The sequence below is a fragment of the Argiope bruennichi genome, chromosome 3 (genome assembly GCF_947563725.1).
Source record: "Argiope bruennichi chromosome 3, qqArgBrue1.1, whole genome shotgun sequence".
NCBI classification, from domain to species: domain Eukaryota; kingdom Metazoa; phylum Arthropoda; class Arachnida; order Araneae; family Araneidae; genus Argiope; species Argiope bruennichi.
Window position 1 is genome coordinate 67562314 of NC_079153.1, and position 21838 is coordinate 67584151.

Genomic DNA, 21838 nt, shown 5'->3' on the forward strand with positions numbered 1-21838 from the left:
AAACAGCATTGTATTTTATTATTTTTTTTTCACCTTTACACTTATTACTTTATTTTTAAACAGCAATCATTAGCCTTTCAATTGGATGTTGTCTAAGTTATATTCGAAATTTTTTTAATAAGTTTTACATACTGCATAATGTTTTCATCGCATATTAAATCATTAATAATGAAATATGAAAATTAAAAAAAAAAGTAAAGTTCCTTCAATAAAACTATAAATATACAGCAAGGAGCATTTACTTAAAGGATATTTTCTTTTTATATTTTAATTTATTTTAAAAGCCATTTTTATGTTGAGTTATTAAGAATGGCAGACTTATAAATGTACAGTTTTATAAAAATAGCATATACTTGTTTCAAATAATTTCTTCAACAAAGGAAGGAAATTAAACTTGTAATAATACACTTATCGACAAGAATTTAATCTTTTAATTCACCGATAGATGGCAGCAGTTTGGATAACGTTCGAAAACTCGGTGCATTTAAGAATAAAACGGCATTGACGGTACTTCTACATGAAAATCATTTTATTCATTCTTTATTGTTTTTCAACTTTATTAAATAATGCAATAATGACTTAAACATATTAGAGGCAGCAGGAGAAATAATCAAAGTTAAGATAACAGAAATCCAATAGTTAAAAGTCATTGTGCGATAAATGAACTCTGACAAAATTAATCAATTATCTATCCAATAAATACTATGTTCCATTTATAATTGTGAATTTTACAAATGAATAAGGTATGAAAAATAATAATCACATTAACAGTTTGCTTTTACAATGAGAAGACAAATGATACTGAGAAAAATAAACTCTTTTATTTATGTATTTATTCTATTGTTGTTTAAAGTAGAAAAACAATTTCTTTTAAAAATATAATAATTTTATCTTTGTGCCAATTATACAGGAAGAGCAAAGACTCAGGGGGAAAATTCGATCTCGCAATTTTGATAAATCTTCGCCTTGTGCATTTTCCCGAGTTAGAAAAACAAATTTTTGGAGTAATGTCTGCTGCCTATATGTGAGCAAAACAATTCAGAAACCTTAATGAACCAAAAGATGAAATCTACTTTGTAATATGGATCAAATTTGCAGATTTCTGTCAAATTTTGAACAAAATCCGAACGCACAAAATCGATCTGCCTGAGTGAAAATAAACACAAAAGCGTAAGCAGATGAATAATATGGTGCATAATATTATCATCACAATGATATATTCATTTCCAAATTAATATAGTTCATATTAATTTCATTCTAAAATGTTCTCTTAGTTATTGATCCAATTCCTACTTTTTATTTAATTAATTATACACGTGCTCTGTAAAATTGTTGAAATCAGCAGATTCTCACTCTCCGAGTCAAAGATACAAATGTTTAATGTTGTCAGAATGCTTTTATATACCTAAATTTCCCTAACCTAAATCGATATGTGTCAAAGTAATTCCTATCAAAATATCATTTTAAAAACCATTAAACAAAAAATCACGCTCTCTTTTGCTCTTCTGCTTTTGTGTTGCTATGTAGACTGACGCATCCTTTATGATCGTTTCTTTGTACAAATTATGCCTCCCAGGATGGAATAAATCAAAGTTTTAAAAGTTTCTCCTTCTCGGCCACGCATCTGCTAAACTATGTTTACACACACACAGACATACCTATATATAGATATAAGTATATCGTGTACATGAAAAATTCACTTTATAACATAAAAAACTTGATACATGAAATTTGATATGTAGTCTTGTCAAAAAACGTATACACATAAATCAAATTTTTGCTTCAATCCGCCAAAACGAAGACGTCTAAAATAAGTACTCAATTTTTCATATTTAACTGTGAGGCATAAATCATGCAATATTTTGTTAAATACTCAGAAATCGAAAGAAGGGAAGGGAACACAGGTCTCCAATTCCGAGGGGAAAATATTGTAACCATTTGTGACGATTCCATTTTTTTTTATTATTCACCTAAAATAAATTTTTTTGCACATACTCTAACAACAGCTCTGCTCGAAGTGATGTTAGGAAAACCAAATCTTTGAACTTCAAAATCGAACTGGAATTTTTCTTTAGATGCTTCATAGATAATGTCGAGATATTTCTGAAGAGCTTGAAATTGAGCAGAAGGGTAGGGACAATCAATGAATATGAGAAGGGCTCCTGGCTTCATAGAGAGGACAATATTCTGAAAAAAAAATTCAATTAAAATATAATTTTAAAACAAATAGTTTACGTACTTTGTGTTGTTCCGAATGAAAATATTCTAAAGCATGAAAAATATTTAATGTTAAATATTATAATATATAAAAGTCATAAAGCTTGTAACTTTACATTTAAACATGATAAAAATGTCAATTGTACCAAACGACTTTTAAATCTTGTTGCTTTTCGAAAAATTAGGCAACCAAACGATTTTTAAACAACGCGAAAAGTAATTTTTTTACATTCAATAAATAATTTATTAAATACTAGCCGCCTTTGGCGACCAGCCGGTTCGCCAATCTTAATGTTCATTTAAATTTTAATAATTAAATAGGTTGAACCGGAGTTTAACCCCCTTCTTCGCCAAGTTGCGATAACGCTCCAAAGCTGGCAATCTTTATTATGCACTATAATTGAACATCTGCTCCTTTGCTTTTGAACATTTCGCAAGGTCTTTGTTGGCGATTTTTAAAAATTGCTCCAAGCAGGAGGTTAAACTCCGGTCTTACCATTAAATATTTTACGCAATTCCAACTTTAATAGATTCTTCGGCAAAATATTTTAAAACTTCAAATTTTGATAGTCATATAATTCACTCATAATATTATAAGGGCCTTCAGTCATAGCCTGATATGTATCTATCTAATTTTCTGTTACCCCTCGTAGAAATTATGCTTTAAATTAAAGTGTAAATGATTAATCTGCAATTAATATAATAATATTATTTACTGAAACAACGTATTTTTTTTTAATAATATGATTACTGATAATAGAGTCACTGAGCGTTTAGACTTTATGGGCACTAAAGAATATCTTTCTTAATTTATGTAATATCTCAAGAATTTGTCAACAAAAATTTCTCAGATTCATCATGAACAGATCGATTCATTAACAATGTTTAATTTTAAATGCATCAAACACTAAAAAAATAAAATGAATCGTTTAGAATAATCGATCGAAAACAGGTTTGAAAAAATACTTAAAAAACGATGTACTTAAAACTATAAGCATATACAAAAAAGTATATAACTAAAAATGTTAAATGTTAAATGTTAACCCTAGCCTCAATTCTGTTGGGAGAAAAAAATAACTGAAAGTTGGCGGTGGGGAAAATGGAAGATTATTTTGGCGGAAAAGTTGGCGGTGGGGAAAATGGAAGATTTTTTTGGCGGGAAAGTTAATTTTTAATTAATAATTAAAATTCTAATTAAAAATTCGAAAAAAGAAACCCCAGGTGCACATTCCCAACCTCCAAGGTATACATGTACCAAATTTGATAGCTGTATGTCAAATGACCTGACCTGTAGAGCGCCAACACACACACACACACAAACACACACACACACAGACATTGAGCTTTATTATAAGTATAGATAACATTTAATTGGAATGGTAGTACTAAAATAAAATAAATCTTTTTCTGAATATAAAAATAGCGTTTTCAATTAAGATTTTTTTTTTTTTAAGTTATGAAACCTTCCTAATGATTCACAGCATAAACGAACAAATTCGGAAATCTATTCAATTATTCGGATTTTTATATCATTCAAATTTTTTTTGAAAGTTTGCTTTAATCTACATTCATTACATGGTATTATTTTTATGGTCATGAAATGAGTCTCAGTTTTAGTATTTGAAACCTTACTTCAAAGGATAAATTTTATGATGAGATCACTTAATTTAATATTTTCTAAAATTTTAATTGCGTCCCCCTAATTTTTAAGGATTAGTATATAACTAATATTTAAAAAAGTTCTATATAAAGTTTTGAAGAAATTAGCTTTTGAAAGATCTATCTATTTTTTTTTTTTTTTCTACACCTAAAATGTTTACTTTTAAATAAATTAATGATACAATCAGAAAGAAATATGGTCAAAGTAGCAACCATATTATTTAAGCCACTATAGCTACATTTTTTAAAATAAGAACTTTGGTTTACTTATTTTATACTTTATTTATTATTTGGATTTTGTTCAGTATTTAGTAAATAACCAGTCTTCTTTGTGGTAAAGAAAATACTTTATAAAATCTGTATATTCTGATGAAAATGAATAAGATAGCTCAGAAATATAAAGAACCAGATGCGCGAATGTAACCGAAATTATAGATACGTATTAAATTTTGGACCAAATGCGTCCACGGATTAATCATCTATTAATTTACATTCAGTAAAGGAAATAATTCAAAGACATAATCACTTTATGAATGAAATCTGGTACGTAGTTTTGTGATAAACCTTGCACACATTTCGAAAGGGAAGATGCCGAAAATGCTACTTGGTCTTTTTCGTTATACTATGAAGCACATAACTGCCATATTGGATCAGTAAGCGCATACATCCATTAGGTTATTCTAGAAAGTGACTCATAGATGGGATTTGGAGGAAATGCAGAGCTTTTTAAAAGGAGAAATGAACAAAATGTGCCATTCAGTTATTCCATTTTTAATTCAATAAAAAATGCTAAACAGTAAAATCTAATTGTCTAGTATATTTTTAATATATTTTATACGTAGACATATTGCTTTATGGATATTGAAAATCAAATCAATTTGGATTGGTTTCTGATATTAACGCAATTACCATAAAACTGACTTTTGTTTGAGTTCCAGAACTATTCCATAAAGGATTCGATGCAGGCTAAAAACATTATCTGGTATCGAGTGCGGCAAGGTCACGGGATGCTTTCAGATTCGAAAGCCTATGTTACCGAAGAACTTTTGTGTAAGAGGGTCAGATGCACGCTGAAACCATTGGGACCAAACATCCTTCAGTTGATGTGAGAGAAAGTGTTAAGAGGGAGTACTGATTCAGATGTCACTTTCGCCATCTGATAAAGGTTTCAAAATTATCCGTAGCCGTAGGGTTTCAGGTTCGTGACCCGATTCCACCGAAAAACCGTCGTGTAAGGGGGTCTGATGCACGTTAAATCCGTCAGACCGAACGTCCTCCCGCTGGTGTGGTGCGGCGTAGAGAGGGGGGGGGGTGCCAGCTCAGGTATCATCCTCGTCATCTGACCGCGGTTCAAAATTACGAGGTTCGTCCTAAAATATCCCTAGTCTTGCTTCACAGCGGGACGTTAATATAACAAAACCAAAACTAAACTCAAAATTATCCGTTCCTAAATCATTCTTATGTTCCTTTTAACAGGCCATACTGTAATTTCTAGTTATTGCTCCCTTAGCTCAGTAAATGAAACATGGCAAAAAAACTGTCAATGGATTCAAATTCAAAACATTATTCCACGAATGAAATTTTCAGAGGAGGTGCTGATTCAAATTAGCTTTAATTCGATTGATCACAATTCAGAATTAACAAATCAGTAACAAAAGGGCCATCAAAATGGAACATCGGCAAAATTAAAAAAAAAATTATTAAAGTTGGTCATAAAGTAACGAATTAAAAATAAGCAATAGTCACAAGACGTGAATGACACTCATATTCATATCATACTTCCAAGCCACACCAGCATGTGGAGAGTGGAAAATATGTTCTTGTTAAATAACTGAAATCAAAATTGTGATGTCCTTCCACAATAATTATCATCAATTTTATAAATGTGGCACTATATCCAAGAGTTTTGAGTATGTGTCAATAATATCTTTTCTTTCCTTTGTTTTCGCTATGAAGAAAATGATACGAAGATTTTATTTTAACCTAAGATATTACTCAGTGTAAAATAATAATAATTTCGCGAGACTGAATTAAAAAAAAAAGTTTAAATGCTATATTCAATTTGCTAGATTTGGAACACATATAAATAAACTTACAAAGGAAAAAAAATTGCGAAATTTTTTAAAAGGGCAATGGTTGAGAATAGTCACCATTCCCCTTTTAGAAAAGTGTAAACAGAAACATACATTTTATACAAAGGATATATATAAAAATGTGTTGATATGGAAAATATTTAAAAATTATTTTAACTCAAATGCAAACTATACATGACAGAAACCACGGAAATCTCACGATGTAATGATCTGAACCGATTTCATCAACGAATGAAATTTCAAAATTCCGTTTAATACAATTATGCTTAAAACTATTTGTTTCTAAAGCAAATTCTTTTAGTGGATTCTTTCTGTATCCGAATTGGCAGAATAGTAGATACTTATCTCAGCTTTCTGTCACAAAATCTGCTTCTTTATACTAAAAGCTATGCTAATAAAAAAAAGAAGACAAATTTTAATGATAAAAACATATTATTACGTATCCATCTTATTCGCAATTCTTAGGTAAAATAAGCAATTGCAATCTTTTTTTTTTTCATTATTGATACAATTAATAGCCAAATAATTAATAAAAACTTGCCATCAATTAATACGTGAATATAAATTACAATTATATCAATTTTAAAATGTACTTATTAAAAAAATTAAAGAAATTGTAGTATTACCTTTAAAATGACCAATTTATCTGCATCAGGAACCACAGACAGAACTTTAGTTAGAAGCATTATATCTGCATTAGCCAGCTTCACCTTCAATTCGTTATTCCATGTTGATGGAAATTTAAAATCTCCTTGCAAAAAAGAGGTTTTTACATTTATGTCTTTAAATATTTTGCTGACATTACCACATTCTCCAAGTCTCAGTCTTCGAATAGTTTCTTGAAAAATAAGTTCCCAGCCGGACATTTTATCAACAACTGTAATATCCAAATCCAACAGACCAAAATGTTTGCCATATATAGCACTTAAGAAACCAACCAAGTCATTACTAGGACCGCCACCTATACACACAACGTTCAACTGATTTTTCAACGCTAATATTCTTCTAACAGCAGGTGGTGGACACTTGTGAAATATTCTAATCATAATACTAAGAACTAATGCAGTATGACATGCTGCGTATCTATGTAAATACCCTAAACAGTTACTTAAATAATTGTAGTCCAGTTCCATAGGTGTTTTTCCATTTGCAACATGACCATAATTATAAACAAGGTGCTTAATTGCCTGTTGCAAATCACCATCTTGAACCTTGTGACGTTGAATTAAATGACTGAGAAGTTCTTCATAAAAATAAAGTATTATAGAATATTCACTATCATCATCGTCGTCTAAATCTTCAGTGCTATCAAAAGTTGGCCAATAATCCTCAATATTCATGGCTTCGATTGCGCTTGCTATAAGCGATTCTTCTAAGCTGGCCATTTATTAATGGAAAAACAATTCCATAAACACGCACAATTCCAAATGATATGTCTCATTTATCATTCACACACGAACATGCGATAACAACATACTTCTGTTTTATCATTTGATTAAAAACAAAAACAAAAAAAGCTGATACAGCGCGATAACATAAATAAACCTTAAATTCTCTTCTACTTCTACATTTAGAAGCGAATTCGAATGCGAAACCTATGATCACAAAGAAAAAAAATCGAGCGGCTAATAAATGGCGGTTCAGAACAGGCATTTTCCCGCCTTATGGAGAAATAATGTCTAGCAGCTTGGCGAAAATGTTTACCTTAAGGTTGCCAAGGTCTACTCATGCTCGCGCTAAACGCTAACTCGGAAGAAATATGACAGATTGTTTTCGCCAAATCAATGTTTCGTCCTGATATTTCAACAATAGTTTAAACATCTGTAATGCAATAATAATCAATGATTAATATGACTTAAAATGTATACCGTATCAAACTACGTGTAGTGAATATATATATATAAAAATAAATTATTTGATGGCAGAATAATAAAAAGAAAAAGACAACTGAAACAAAAATCTTAATGATTTTTATTTTTTATATAAGTTCTAGTAAACAATTTATCAGAATTTAAACGAATGCATACATTTTTTATATAGCAAATTTCAATGAAAAAATTTGGCTAGGGATATTTTTAATAATTTCACTATTTAATTAGTAAAACCCGTAAATTTATATATATAAAAAAAACTTCTGTAAAGTGCATGGATTTGAAATTTTCTTTCCTTTTGCCAAAAAGAATTAATTTGTTTTTGTTTTTAAATTAAGCACTTTATTAAAATTATATTAAAGTTCTCTGCAGACCAAATATATTTTCTTGAAATTACCGAATTTTGTTACCGAATTCTTCTAACTAATCGAGTTACTTTTTAAAGAAAATAATAACTCGAGTAGTTTACAAGAATTTCAGGTTTTAATTTTAGAAAAATGGCCCTCAAAATTATTTCAACGGTGCTCTGTCATACAGATGCCTTTTTCCTTTCCCAGCCGTGGTTACCATGAAAACCGGCACATGCGCTGTCTCTAGAACCTTGATACATTTTATTTATTTATTTATTTTTCATTCTTAGTTATTCAGATTTGTAATATCTAATTAGAGATGTAATGGTGAATATCTTTGTGTGCGTGTGTGTTTTCGTGTTCGTCAATAAATGTCATCCACTGAGAGTCATCACTGAGATTTAGAAATTAGATGTTAGATCATAGATAATTAAAAACACTGAACCACATAATAAATTTAGAATGGGGCGATTGCATTTAGAATTATTTGTTGAAAGTTCTGGCGCCATAGAAACCGTAAATGGTACTCTGCTCTATAGTACATATATTATTAAGATGTTTCTATTTAGAAATAGTGGACCCTTTTTTTTATATTTAACAAAACAAATACAAATTCAACATTTTAATTAAACATATTCCTGAAAAATTAACACCATCAGTTGGAAATGTAATATAGAATTGTATAAAAAAAATCCTTTTCTAAGTCGTCAAATATTTAAATGTGTGCATCTTAGCGAGTGATGAAACATAACAGCAACGAAGATTGAAATAATGCAATCTTAATGGCGTAGAACGGATTTGTTTCCCAATTTCTCTCTGCTCCTAACAAATATTTTTACCTCATCATTTTTTACATTGTTGCATCCATTGGTGGATTTAGGTATTTGAAGCCCTATGCAATTTTTATTATAAAACCCTTTTTTTTTTAACATGTTAATGATTTGCCCCTAAAGAAAATCAACTTAGTTTCATATTTCAGAAATTTTTTTAACATGTTAATGATTTATTTTACATTAATATTTTTTTTCGCTAACTTTATGTATGTGTATTTATTTCTATTTATCTTGACTCCAGGCTGACTGGCACTCATGCTTGTACTCAATATTAAAGATTTATTTCAGGTTAGTGTTTCTTATTTTTATAATTTTGTAAATGTGTATTTAGTTTTATTTATCTTGATTCCACATTACCTTGCATCCACGTTTGTACTCAATATTATGAAAACATATGTTTGTTTTTTTAAATATTCTAATAGCTAAGTGAATATAATAAAATATAAGGGACTGGCTATTTATCTATACTTATAATAAAGCTCAATGTGTGTGTGTGTGTGTGTGTGTTGGCGCTCTACAGGCCAGGTCATTTGACATACAGCTATCAAATTTGGTACATGTATACCTTAGAGGTCGGGAATGTGCACCTGGGGTCCCTTTTTTTGAAATTTTTATTAGAATTTTAATTATTAATTAAAAACTAACTTTCCCGCCAAAAAATCATCCATTTTCCCCACCGCCAACTTTTCCGCCAAAAAAATCTTCCATTTTCCCCACCGCCAAATGAGTAAGGCTTCAATTTTTTTTTTCTCCCAACAGCAATGAGGCTAGGGTTAACATTTTTCGGCGGATTATTTCAAACGATTCTGTTTATTTTCTTAATGTTTTATGCATTTAAAATTAAACATTGTTAATTAATCCATGTTTCAGATTTATTCTGATGTACTTTTGAATTAAAATAACACAGAATAAAGGAAATTAAAAATGTATAATCTGCATAGCGTTACCCCAACTGGCGTAGAAAAATTCACGCATTTGCGTTACCGGAGCTAGCGAAGAAAATTCACGCATGCGCATTCTTATTGTTGCCATGACAACCGTTATCAATGGATGATTTAAATTATTTTTTGGTTAGTTGCATGCTTTTGTAAGTAAATTGTATTTATGTTAGTTATATATTTTTTGTATATGCTTATAGTTTTAAGTACATCATTTTTTAAGTAGATTTTTTAAACCTGTTTTCAATTATTTAAATTATTTTTAGGTTAGTTGCATGCTTTTGTAATTAAATTGTATTTATGTTAGTTATATATTTTTTTGTATATGCTTATAGTTTTAAGCACATCGTTTTTTAAGTAGATTTTTTAAACATGTTTTCATATTTAAATTATTTTTAAGTTAATCGCATGCTTTTGTAATTAAATTGTATTTATGTTAGTTATATATTTTTTTGTATATGCTTAATAGTTTTAAGTACATCGTTTTTTAAGCAGTTTTTTTAAACCTGTTTTAGACTGATTATTTTAAACGATTCATTTTATTTTCTTAAAGTTTGATGCATTTAAAATTAAACATTTTTAATAAATCGATCTGTTCATGATGAATCTGAGAAAATTTTGTTGACAAATTCTTGAGATATTACATAACTTAAGAAAGATATTCTTTAGTGCCCATAAAGTTTAAACGCTCAGTGACTCTACTATCAGTAATCATATTATTAAAAAAAATACGTTGTTTCAGTAAAAAATATTATTATATTAATTGCAGTTTAGTCATTTCCATTTTAATTTTAAGCATAAATTCTACCGGAACTAACAGAAAATTAGAGAGATACATATTATGTTATGGCTGAAAGACTTTATATTATTATGAGTGAATTACATGACTATTAAAATTTGAAGCTTTAAAATATTTGATGAAGAAGCTATTAAAGTAGGAATTACATAAAATATTTAATTATTAAAATTTTAACGAGCATTAAGATTGGCGAACCGGCTGGTCGCCAAAGGCGGCTAGTACTTAATAAAAACGCTAATATGATCTTAATATTTTATCAATTATAGAATTCGTATTTTTTTACAAATTTACTTATTTGGCAATTAGGAAAATAAAGTAAAGAAAGTCTTTAATAGACTTGCATATATACATATATATATAATTATCCTTAATCTAATTTATACCTTATTTAATTTCCTATCTTTTATCCTAAATTAGCTCAAGGTACTTTATTTTATTTCTTGATCCAAATAACTTTTTATTTAATTATTTCTAACATAACATACATTCTAAGAAATTGCAATTACTTCAAGTTCTCATGCTCAGAGAAAAGTGATAAAAGACTCTAACGCCCACACGCACTTTTCAAAGATACCCAAGTTTCCCTTTTCTAAATCGGCAAGCGACAACGTAATCCTTGTGAGAATCTCTTAGTAAAAGCTTTAAAGCACTTCGCAACGTGTTTTGATGCGAATGAACGGATTCCGCTTTTTGTTTATATGTATACTAAATTATATCCTCCTGTGGGGCAAAAAAAATTGAAGTGCAAATTCTTTTCGGGCACGGATCTGCAAAACTATATATATATATATATATATATATATATATATATATGTTATATATAGCTAAGCTCTTAAAATGATTTCTTAATCACTCGAACTCTTGTCTTCACTTTCATTCTCTTGACAAATACAGTTGTTCAAATTCTAGATATACTGAAATTTGTTTTGAGGAAATCTTTAGATGACTACTTTTAAAAAATAAATTTAATCTATCGATTATATTTTTGACATTCAATATTTTAAGCAGAAACCGGCGCATGAAATTTAAATCCCACATTTATGTTCCAATTTGAGAGTAAGAGAATTAAAAAAAAAAAAAAAATAGTAGCCATGAGCAGACTTCGGAGTTGGAAGCATTTCCTCTAACCCATGACTCATCTGTGGCCAGCTGGAAATTGCCCCTCCTATCTCCCCCCGGAAAGGAATGCGGGAAGGTTTGCATTTCCAGTGGAAAGCAGAGTATTTTATCGTCTGTTTGCTGCTTTTAAACCTGTCAGTTTAAATAATAAGAGCTATGAAATATTTATTGTCTACGTTGGTTTTTGGGGGAAAAAAAAACGGATTTTTTTTTTAATTTTTTTTTTTGCTTTGCATTTGAAGATATACAAAAGAAATAGTACTAGATTCTATTTATTGATCAGATGAATTTAATTTTGTGAAAATTTTAAGAACTGTCTCATAATAGATAAACTATATTTCTCTTTACTTTTTCTTAATAAATTTCTCATTTAACTTTTCTTTCAATAAAATGGAGCTTTCAGGAATCTTATTCATGTTGCTTTTGTATATTTGATAAACCTTAGAGCCATTCAGTAATAAAAGAGATGAAATGTGAACTAAAAGTTTACAATTAGTACTGCATTTTTGTTCTTTATTTGCTTTTTGCGAAATAATGTTTAGAATCTCAACTTTATGAAGTTTAATAATTCGCTCACAAAAATCCAATGAAGAAAAAGTACTTATATACGGATACACTTATAAACAGAGTGTCTATTTTCATTACTGCCTAATAGCTAACTCTTTTTAACCTCAAAAATTATATTTTGAAATGGAGAAATGTTTTAAATGAATTGTATTTTAGTTTGCTTGGGCTAATAAACGTAATTCTGAAATAATTACGAATTCTAAATGATTATGCAGTCCTAAATTCCGATTGTTTAAAATAAATTGAAAACACTTTTTCATAATATTACTTAAGGAGTACAGTACTTGCATATTAAGAATTTTAGGTCTTATGTTTTGATACCACTTTTTAAAATTAATATTAGTTTAAATATCTTTTATCTGTACTATACCTTAATCTTTACTCTTATGGTTTGTTGTATTTTATATTTACTCATATTTTCCCTTTTTTTTTCGTCTTTTTTTTTTTATCTCAAATCTTTACATGTTTGTTATTCCGAATTTTACTTTATTATTTCATGTACTTTATCCTTTCAAAATTCTGTTGGAATTCTAAATTTCGTAGTTTTTAAAGTTTTACTTATTATGAGAAAATTTTCTATTAAATTTTATTGATATTTTTTAAAGTTATAAGATGTAAAGAATATTAAAGTCTCTGTAGTACCTATCTGATTTGTTCTATCAGTGACAATTTCCGCCGGACTGTTCATAATCTTCCCGCTTTCAGGTGAGTTTGGTAAGGACTTTATTGCACATTGCGTGACATGCCAGGCCTCTTAGAGAGAGAACGCCAATCATATGCTAGATGCTACCAAGCTTGTATCTATGTTAATGGTGACATATTTGAGCAGCACTTGTTACAATATTATGTAAGAACTTTCTTATATTTCTTACATAATATACATCATTTTCGATGCCACGGTGCTATATAAAAAATGCTTCTTAATACATTCCCTTAAAATTTGTATTCAAGGGCATCCTGTTCATATCTGTATGTAATGATATCTCTTAATTTAATTAAATTAATTCTCTAATTAGTTTCCTGATTTTTATCTTAAATTAGCCCATGTTAATTTCATTCTAAAAGGTTGTCTTATTTCCTGATCCAATTCCCAATTTTTATTTAACCTTCCGTCGGGCGCAATGCAAATCCTAACACGATCGGGCGCAATTCATCTAAGAGATCAATGTACTCACTTAATGTAATTTTTGAATGTATGTAAAAAAAAAACATATTAAACAGAACTTTTCACTTACATTTGAGTATATTTTGTATGAGTATTTGAGTATATATGAGTACTCAATTAATGTGACTTCATCTCACAGATTAGTTGCGTCCAATGGAAGGTTAATTATTTCTAACACGCGCTTAACAAGTTTGCTGACTCCAGGGTTCCCACACAGGGAACTGAGGGATAAAAATCCTTAACACCCAGTTATCTTTTAAAAAGAGATTTCCTTGTCTAAGTTGATCTACATGTGATAAAGAAATCCCTGTGAACATCTGACTGTAAAATCACTAAAGAGAGAAATTTCTGCATTTTTTAAGCTTGCTATAGTGCAGGCTGACGCATCTTTTCTCGCTTCTTCCCTGTACATAAAATGCCCACCGTGTAAAATAAATGGAAGTAAATTTGAAAAGTTTCTTAATTTCGGTCATGCATCTGCAAAATTTTGTTTACACACACACATACATTCAAAATAATTTGCCACGGTCTAAAAATCCTTATAATTTCCTGATCGCTTAAACTCCGTCTTCATTGCAACTTGAAGTTAGGACTAGAGTAGAATTTTCCCACGGAATCAAACTGCTGAGGTTTGCACATTCCTTCTAAACTTCTTTCACATTCCTTCTGCTATACATAAGAAATTGTTCGTTCTCACATTTTCTCTTTCGTCCTTCCTGCCTACCTACTCGGTTCTTCGTTTTATTTTCACCATGGCTTGGACAAAGAAATATTGACAAAACCTAAATATTGGGATTATATCAATGGAATTCTAAAGAATAAGAAGCGTTATAAAACACAATGGTCGATTCTTCAATTCAAATTTTACATATAGTATATAATACGCGTGTACTGTAATTTGTAATATAAATAACAGATTTTTAGACTACAAATAGATCAGATTAATTTCAACTTATTGATGATTATTTTTTATATTTACTTTTCATATGATATATACAATGTTAAACGGGATGAAAATACCTTTATGCTTTGGATTAATAAAATATGAACTAAATAATTGTCACAAAACTTTCAATTAAACGTTTCTTATTCTTCCATATTAATAAGCAATTTGATAAAAGCTACAGTGATCATATCAGTTCAGCTGTTGTTGGGAGTGAAGAATGAATATCATTTGAAAAATAGTTAAATTATTTGAAATAATAGCTTTTGATCGAAACTCAGAGCACATTCAAATAAATTTTTAAAAAAAGCATATTTTTATGTGAAAAATACTGATAGACAAAATAATATTAATTTAATATTATAGAAATTATAGTTACATCTCTTGTTTCATTTATGTATTTTTGGAAATACTATCTGTTCATTTTAAAAACTGAATGATTGTAAGTGTAATTTAGCCCCTATTTTCTCTCGGCAACTAATATTTTCAAACCCAATCCACCACTGAAGATTTAAATTTATGACTAGTTTATTAGTACAGATTTTACATTTGAAAGAATAATTTTGCATGTTATTATTCATTTATTCTTTCAAGCAGTTTATTATTCATAATTAATATTTATGAAAGGAATACTTCCCCCAGTGTGCTCAAATAAATTTACAACATCTGATGAATTAAAATATTATTCTGGATTTATGAAAAGAAGAAAGAAATAAGAATCGAAAGAAAAAAAAGTTTGAATCGAACTGATGTAAAAACAATTCAGTTTGCATTTTGAAGTATAGCATAAGAAGCGATGAAATTAATATTTATTTTGTTCTTAACTATGTTCCCTATTAAACTTTTTTGAATGAAATATAAAATTAACCAAAATATATTTCGTTCTTCTTACTTACTTCTTTCAATACTTTAACAAAAGACGACAAATTATATATCGAAATTTTACCTTTCTTGTTATTACAAGCATTATTTTCTGAACGTTTTTGCACAGTTTATTATTTTTTTGGTTTATATTTATTTATTTTGTAATTCCATCTATCTCTACAAATTTTCTATCAACGCTACAATACATATATTGACATTTTAAAATAAAATTTAGAAAAGTTAATAAAATTAATTAAATACAAATATTGTTAGTTAAATACAAATATTACTGTTAGTTAAATGCAAATATTCTTTTAAACTATTTTTTGTCAGTACTAAATGAAAAGAAATTATTTTAACGTGAAAGAATAAAGAAATATTTAACGATGAAATGTTTAGTTTATAATTCCCCCCTCCCCCTAATTTATTCGTTTTTCAAGAATCTTATTCTTTAAATAAAGTGGAAATCGCCATTAATTTTTTTTCAAACGTAGACGAGATTGAAGAAAAGGATAATTACTATAGAAAACAAACAATTGTAATAATGTAGTAAGTTAGAAACTATATTTTATTTGTACTGAATAAAAATAATGATGTAGGGATTTAGAGCAATTAAATAATCATGGTAAATTAAAGACGTTTTTTTATATCCAATAATCCCAACTAACAAGCTCTCTTTCTATTTCCACAAATCCATCAGTCATTAACACTCGTTTAAAGATATACATTATTTTTGAAATGAAAGATAAAAATGATGCAAGGTATTATGAATTATTGCATGACTCCAGCCATAATAAATCTTTCCAAAGTTGGTAGTAAGCATCTGGAAAAAGTTGAATCTGGTTACGATTTATCAACAATAAACGAAACTGAAACTCTACTGAACCTTGAACACGAAATTCATTTGTTACTGTTATTTTTTATTTTATTTAGAATGATTTGATTGGATATTGCATACGTTCTCTTCTCAAGTAGTAGCAACTGAAAATTCCTTCTTATCGAATTTTTATACTTTTCAAGTTAGGATTCTGGAAATAAACGTATTTATTACTAATCATCGTGCAATTCAACATTATTAAAATGTTTTTATGAAGACCATCTGGAAGTATGAGTGTTTTTTAAAGATTTATCGTTTGCTGCTATTAATAGTAGTGCATAGATTTTGTGGTGAGAATTTCTTTAAAATTGTTTAATTGGAGTCAGTAACTGAAAATCAAGTGATGAATTCGAATCAGATTTTTATGAACTTTTCAACGAGTGTGATCAATTATCTCAATGTGGAGAATGAAAAGGAAGCGATCAGTCGTTTCTACGATGAACTTGTCAGTGAACTTACAGTTCGTTACTCTGTTGCACACTATCAAGTCGACAACGCCTTAAGCTCACTTGTTTACAACTACAGACATATGAAAAATGGAAGAACGCCGCAAGAGTGCGATTACAATAATATCTCTTCATGTATTGGATATTTACATCAGTACGCACCATGCCATTCGTGTATGGTTTATGCAATTATACATGAACTATGGCGTCAACCCTTAATAGAAATATTTTATTTGCGTATTAAAAATACGTTAAACGTCACTTTTATAGGCAGTGGCCCAGGTAATGATTTTGTTGGATTTTTAAGTGCGTTACAGGGTACACTCGGATTTGTGCTTAACATGAATGTTACTTTTGTGGACAAAATGCAGGGCTGGGAAAATATAGTATTAGCTACTATTGAGAAGTTACGGAATGGAGGATGTGGTAATGCAGAAAATGTATACAAAAGAATTAATGTCAAAGTATCATTTTTAAAGAGCGATATAACAAAAATTGCGTTGTTTGATCAAGCATTACAAATTAATCTGAAAACAACCGAAGTAGTCTTTCTCGTTAAAGCGCTGTCGACCATACCAGATGAATATAAACATAGTGCTCTTAAGGTAAGGAGTTAATTCAGATTTTTTAAAAAGAATATTTACTTATTTATTAGGTTAAGAATTTGTAAATACCGAAGGATTAAGCTTTCTAAGGGTTCTTGGGCATTGCAAATCTCAAGGTACGCTTTCTCATACAAATTTTTAAAAGCAAATATTTTATTATGGAGTTTAATTTAATCTTTTTGTCAGATGTTTTAAATAGCAAATTTTGACTAATTGAAATAGCAAAATGCTTAATTTCAGGTCACTTTGTAAACAGTTTATTTCAGTATATCACATTACATAAAAATGCATAACTGAAATTTAAAAATAATTTTATCTAAAATAGAAAAAATGACAGTTTTTCTAAATATTTAATATTAGGATCAGAAATTTTTTAAATTATAAAGAATAACATGATATAAAGCATGTAAGTTGAGTGAATTTTTTTAAATTATAAAGAATAACATGATATAAAGCATGTAAGTTGAGTGAATTTTTTTAAATTATAAAGAATAACATAAAACATGAAAATAGAATTTAACTAGAGATGTTACTAGAATAATATTCCAAAAGTATTTAAAGTAATATTTGCTTTTAATTTGAAAAAGTTCGATTGCATGGCCTATATAATTAGATGAAAGTACAAAGCTAAATAATTTTCAAAATACCACAAAATTTCTCCTCTTCCTCTAAAATTGTAGGGCTCTTAGCCTATTTAATAAAAAGGCAAGATCAATGTGATGCTAAAAAATCTGCATTCTTCAGTTTATTTTCAAGTAATAACGCTTGATAACTTGAACATTTTCACTGGTCTTACTCTATTATATTGTTTTATTGTCATTAAAAAAATAAATATCATGTTCTCGGTATATTTTCATCAAATAATATTAGTCTTCTTTATGAGAGACAAACTATGAGAACTATTTATTTATTTTTGCTTTATTCTATTATAAACATGAATTTAGCTAATTCTATTTATTTATTCATTTGAATTATTTTTTTAATTTAAGTTTTTCATTGACCCCTTGGATTGCTAATTAAGATATTATTAAATCATCATTTATATTTGCAGTTTTTATTATTATTATTTATTCGCCGTCTGCTTGTTCGTAAAGGTATTATAGCGCGTTCGTACCTTCAATTCAGCGAATGAATAAGTTCATTATTCTCTAGGTGGCTACTTTTATATACAGTATTCAGTTTAAAACACTATAAAAATGTTCATGGTTTTTAAAAAGCAATATATAGTGGGCGATCGACATTATAATGATTTTTTTAATACTTTCCTGCATATTTAAATTTTTTATTATAGAAAATTGTGTTACTTAAAATTATGTGTGCAATTTCTTAATTAAAATTATGTGTTGATTTTTTTATGCTATATATAATTATATTTTATTTTTATATTAACATTTTATTTATTTATAAATTTTTAATTATTTATTAATTTTTAATTATTTATTAGAATTAATTAAATGTACTATTAACATATAGTAATATATATTTTGTACTATTTTATTCTTTCTTATTTTCTGTGTTCACTCTTAGACACCATTTTTCTTAAATTGTGTTTTTGAAGAAATTAAATTTTGATTGCAGCCCATCAGCCTCGAATCAATGTACTTCCATTGTTGCTGTTATATAAGAAGTTTCATTCCATTATGTATTCTTCTATTTTCTACTGGAGTTTCTTAATATTTTATTAATGCTCAAAGCACTGAGACTATGAACATAAATAAGATTTAAAAAAAAAAAAAGCGGAAACTTTCATAAAAGTGCGAATCAATGTACTTCCATTGTTGCTGTTATATAAGAAGTTTCATTCCATTATGTATTCTTCTATTTTCTACTGGAGTTTCTTAATATTTTATTAATGCTCAAAGCACTGAGACTATGAACATAAATAAGATTTAAAAAAAAAAAGCGGAAACTTTCATAAAAGTGAACAGACTTAATTTAAAGAATTGTTTATTAAGAAAATGAGAATAATCAAAGCTCTTAGGAAATCTAGAATACACTTCATTTATTTTAGTTATTATATTGTTTTCATTATAATGAGCAGAATAATTTTGAGAGCATTATTTAATTAGAAAAAAGAATTATTCCCTATAATACAGAACAATTTTCACAACAAATTTATTAAATAGTGTGTTATTTATTATTGAATATTAGGTTTAATTTTGATTACGCATTACATTTTAAACTTATTTTTTAATCACCTTTGTCGAACCAGCTAGGGATATTGTTTAAATTTAATTTCATTTAAATCCTTTATATATATTTTCATGTCCATTATTCCTCAAATTGTCAGACATTAAAGCCATCTTATTATAATTGTTTATTGTTATGTTTATAATGTACCTGAACCTTTCTGATGGAGACCAAACTCATGACATCAAAGGCTATTAAAAACGTAAATGTCCGTCTCACCTTTAAATAGAGTATAAGTTCTTTTTCTTTTATTCTTCTTTTAAACTACACATACATAAATTTAACTGAATCCATTATATTGAATAATTAAATATTTGATGAAACAATAAAAATGGTTTGAACTCCAGGGTAATAATATAATCTATTGTTGGAAATTTAAAAAAAAAAAATTCTAAAATTTAGGAAAAATTTGCACGCTAATTAAATTGGTATTATTAAAAGATATTTACAAAATCTTAAAACGGTGTAAAATTCAATTTTATACAGTAATATTTTCTCAAGTTATAGCGAAAAAACGGCAGCACGATATTATGATATTTATAACATTAACCAGGAAGTGAAGCAAAATATTGTTATTATTATTGGTTGTGTAATTACAAGAGTATTAGATATTTGATGAAAGGTCGAAATTCTGAAAAAAGAATACATACATATTACTTAAAATACCATTTAAAAAAGAAAGGGCTCCAAAAACAGCCAGAGCCATCTCATTTAGTTGGCTTATTGGTGTCTAGTGAATCTAACGGGTCCTATTCTTATGACGATTAAATTTATTATATTGATTTTCTATTATATCATACCTGCAAAATTTATTTAATTATAGTTTAAAATACGTCATGAGTAAAAATGGGATTATGGATTTTAATTAGATAGCCATCATCATCTTAACATTATATGATATTTTAAGCGCAATGTAAATGAGTCTTTGTGGCTGTGTATATATGTTCCACATTTCCTCCGAAACAATTAATCAGAATTCCATCAAATTTTGCACTTATATGCTAAGTGTGAGGGAAAATATTGCCAGTATTTCAAAGTGCATAATTTAATTAAAAATTAAGTTATTGAAAAATTCATCAAAATTATGTGTTTTTTACACTTTAAATTACTCTACTCCTATTTATTTTTTTAAATCCCAGTTTTATTTTAATGTATCTTCTATCGGCTATAGCGACTATTTACTGATGGTTAAAAGTAATATAAATTGCTCAAACATAGAAAACCTTTCTTGCAATCGGCATTTGTGAATAAAATTTGTAGTACTAATGTAATAAATAAATATTAAGAACGTTTGGTGAATAGTAGCTTTCGGTGATTTAAGCCTCTGGCTGAGTAATTCTTTAAAATCACTATTTAGATGCGATGTTCGCAAATAAGTTCAAATATTTTTCAAAGAAAGTGAACTAATACTATATGATACACGATAATAATATGATATAATTAAAATTGGTAATCGTAAAAATAAATACTCTAAACCGAGAAAACCGCGGGATGCAACAGAAAATGGACTCATTGCCAACCCGCGGAAATCGCGGGATAAGGAGCTGGAGGGTGAAGGTGATCTGATTCAACTGTTATTTGAACTTGAAAAGCTGATTATGAAGAGTTGTAGTAAGGACATTAGATTAAGTTTTTTAATTATGCTACATTAAAAATATAAAAATAATTCAGAAATAAAGACGACTTCAATTGGACTTCGTTTCGACTCCAAATAAATCAAAATAAATAAAAACTACAATTTAATGTACATTAATGATGAATCAGAGGAACCAGAGGTAGGTGAAAAACCAGAGAAAAAAAATCCGAATTTATGAAGTTCTATTATAATAAATTTATTATAATTCTATCATATATATGAAATTACTTTTTTCATTTTCTTGTAGAATATAATTCCTCATATGAAACCTGGAGCGATTTTGATATTCATTGATTGTCCCTATCCTCATCAGCTATCTACTTTGAACTTCCGTTTGAGGGAGATTTATCAAAAAATGAATACTAAGTATACATGCTCATCTAGGACAAGATTTGGGCACAAGAACATAACTAGATGTAGAGCTGATGCGAAGGTTTTTGTGAAAATTTAATCTTTAATTAGTCTAATATTTACTTATTATATTGATGCTTACTGTGTTATTCTTGCATTTCTTCCTTTTTTTTAATTTTGTGATTTTATGTGATTGTAGAATTGAACGGTTTTGTGTTATCTATTACCTTTTTCAATGATAAATAAATTTATCGAAATGTAAAAGCTGATCTGAAAACATTTGTGGAGATTGAATATTTACATAACTTGCATTGT

At 28.2% G+C, this 21838-nt stretch overlaps 1 protein-coding gene across 1 annotated transcript; it reads right to left on the minus strand.

The window, feature by feature from the left end:
• Positions 1-707: 707 nt before the first annotated feature.
• On the minus strand, positions 708-7601 carry LOC129963347 (uncharacterized). Its single transcript, XM_056077667.1, has 2 exons — positions 6596-7601; positions 708-2187 (listed from the first exon to the last, which is right to left on the minus strand). The coding sequence occupies exons 1-2, from the start codon at positions 7352-7354 to the stop codon at positions 1963-1965; spliced, it is 984 nt and encodes a 327-aa protein (XP_055933642.1). The 5' UTR covers positions 7355-7601; the 3' UTR covers positions 708-1962.
• Between the last annotated feature and the right edge of the window lie 14237 nt (positions 7602-21838).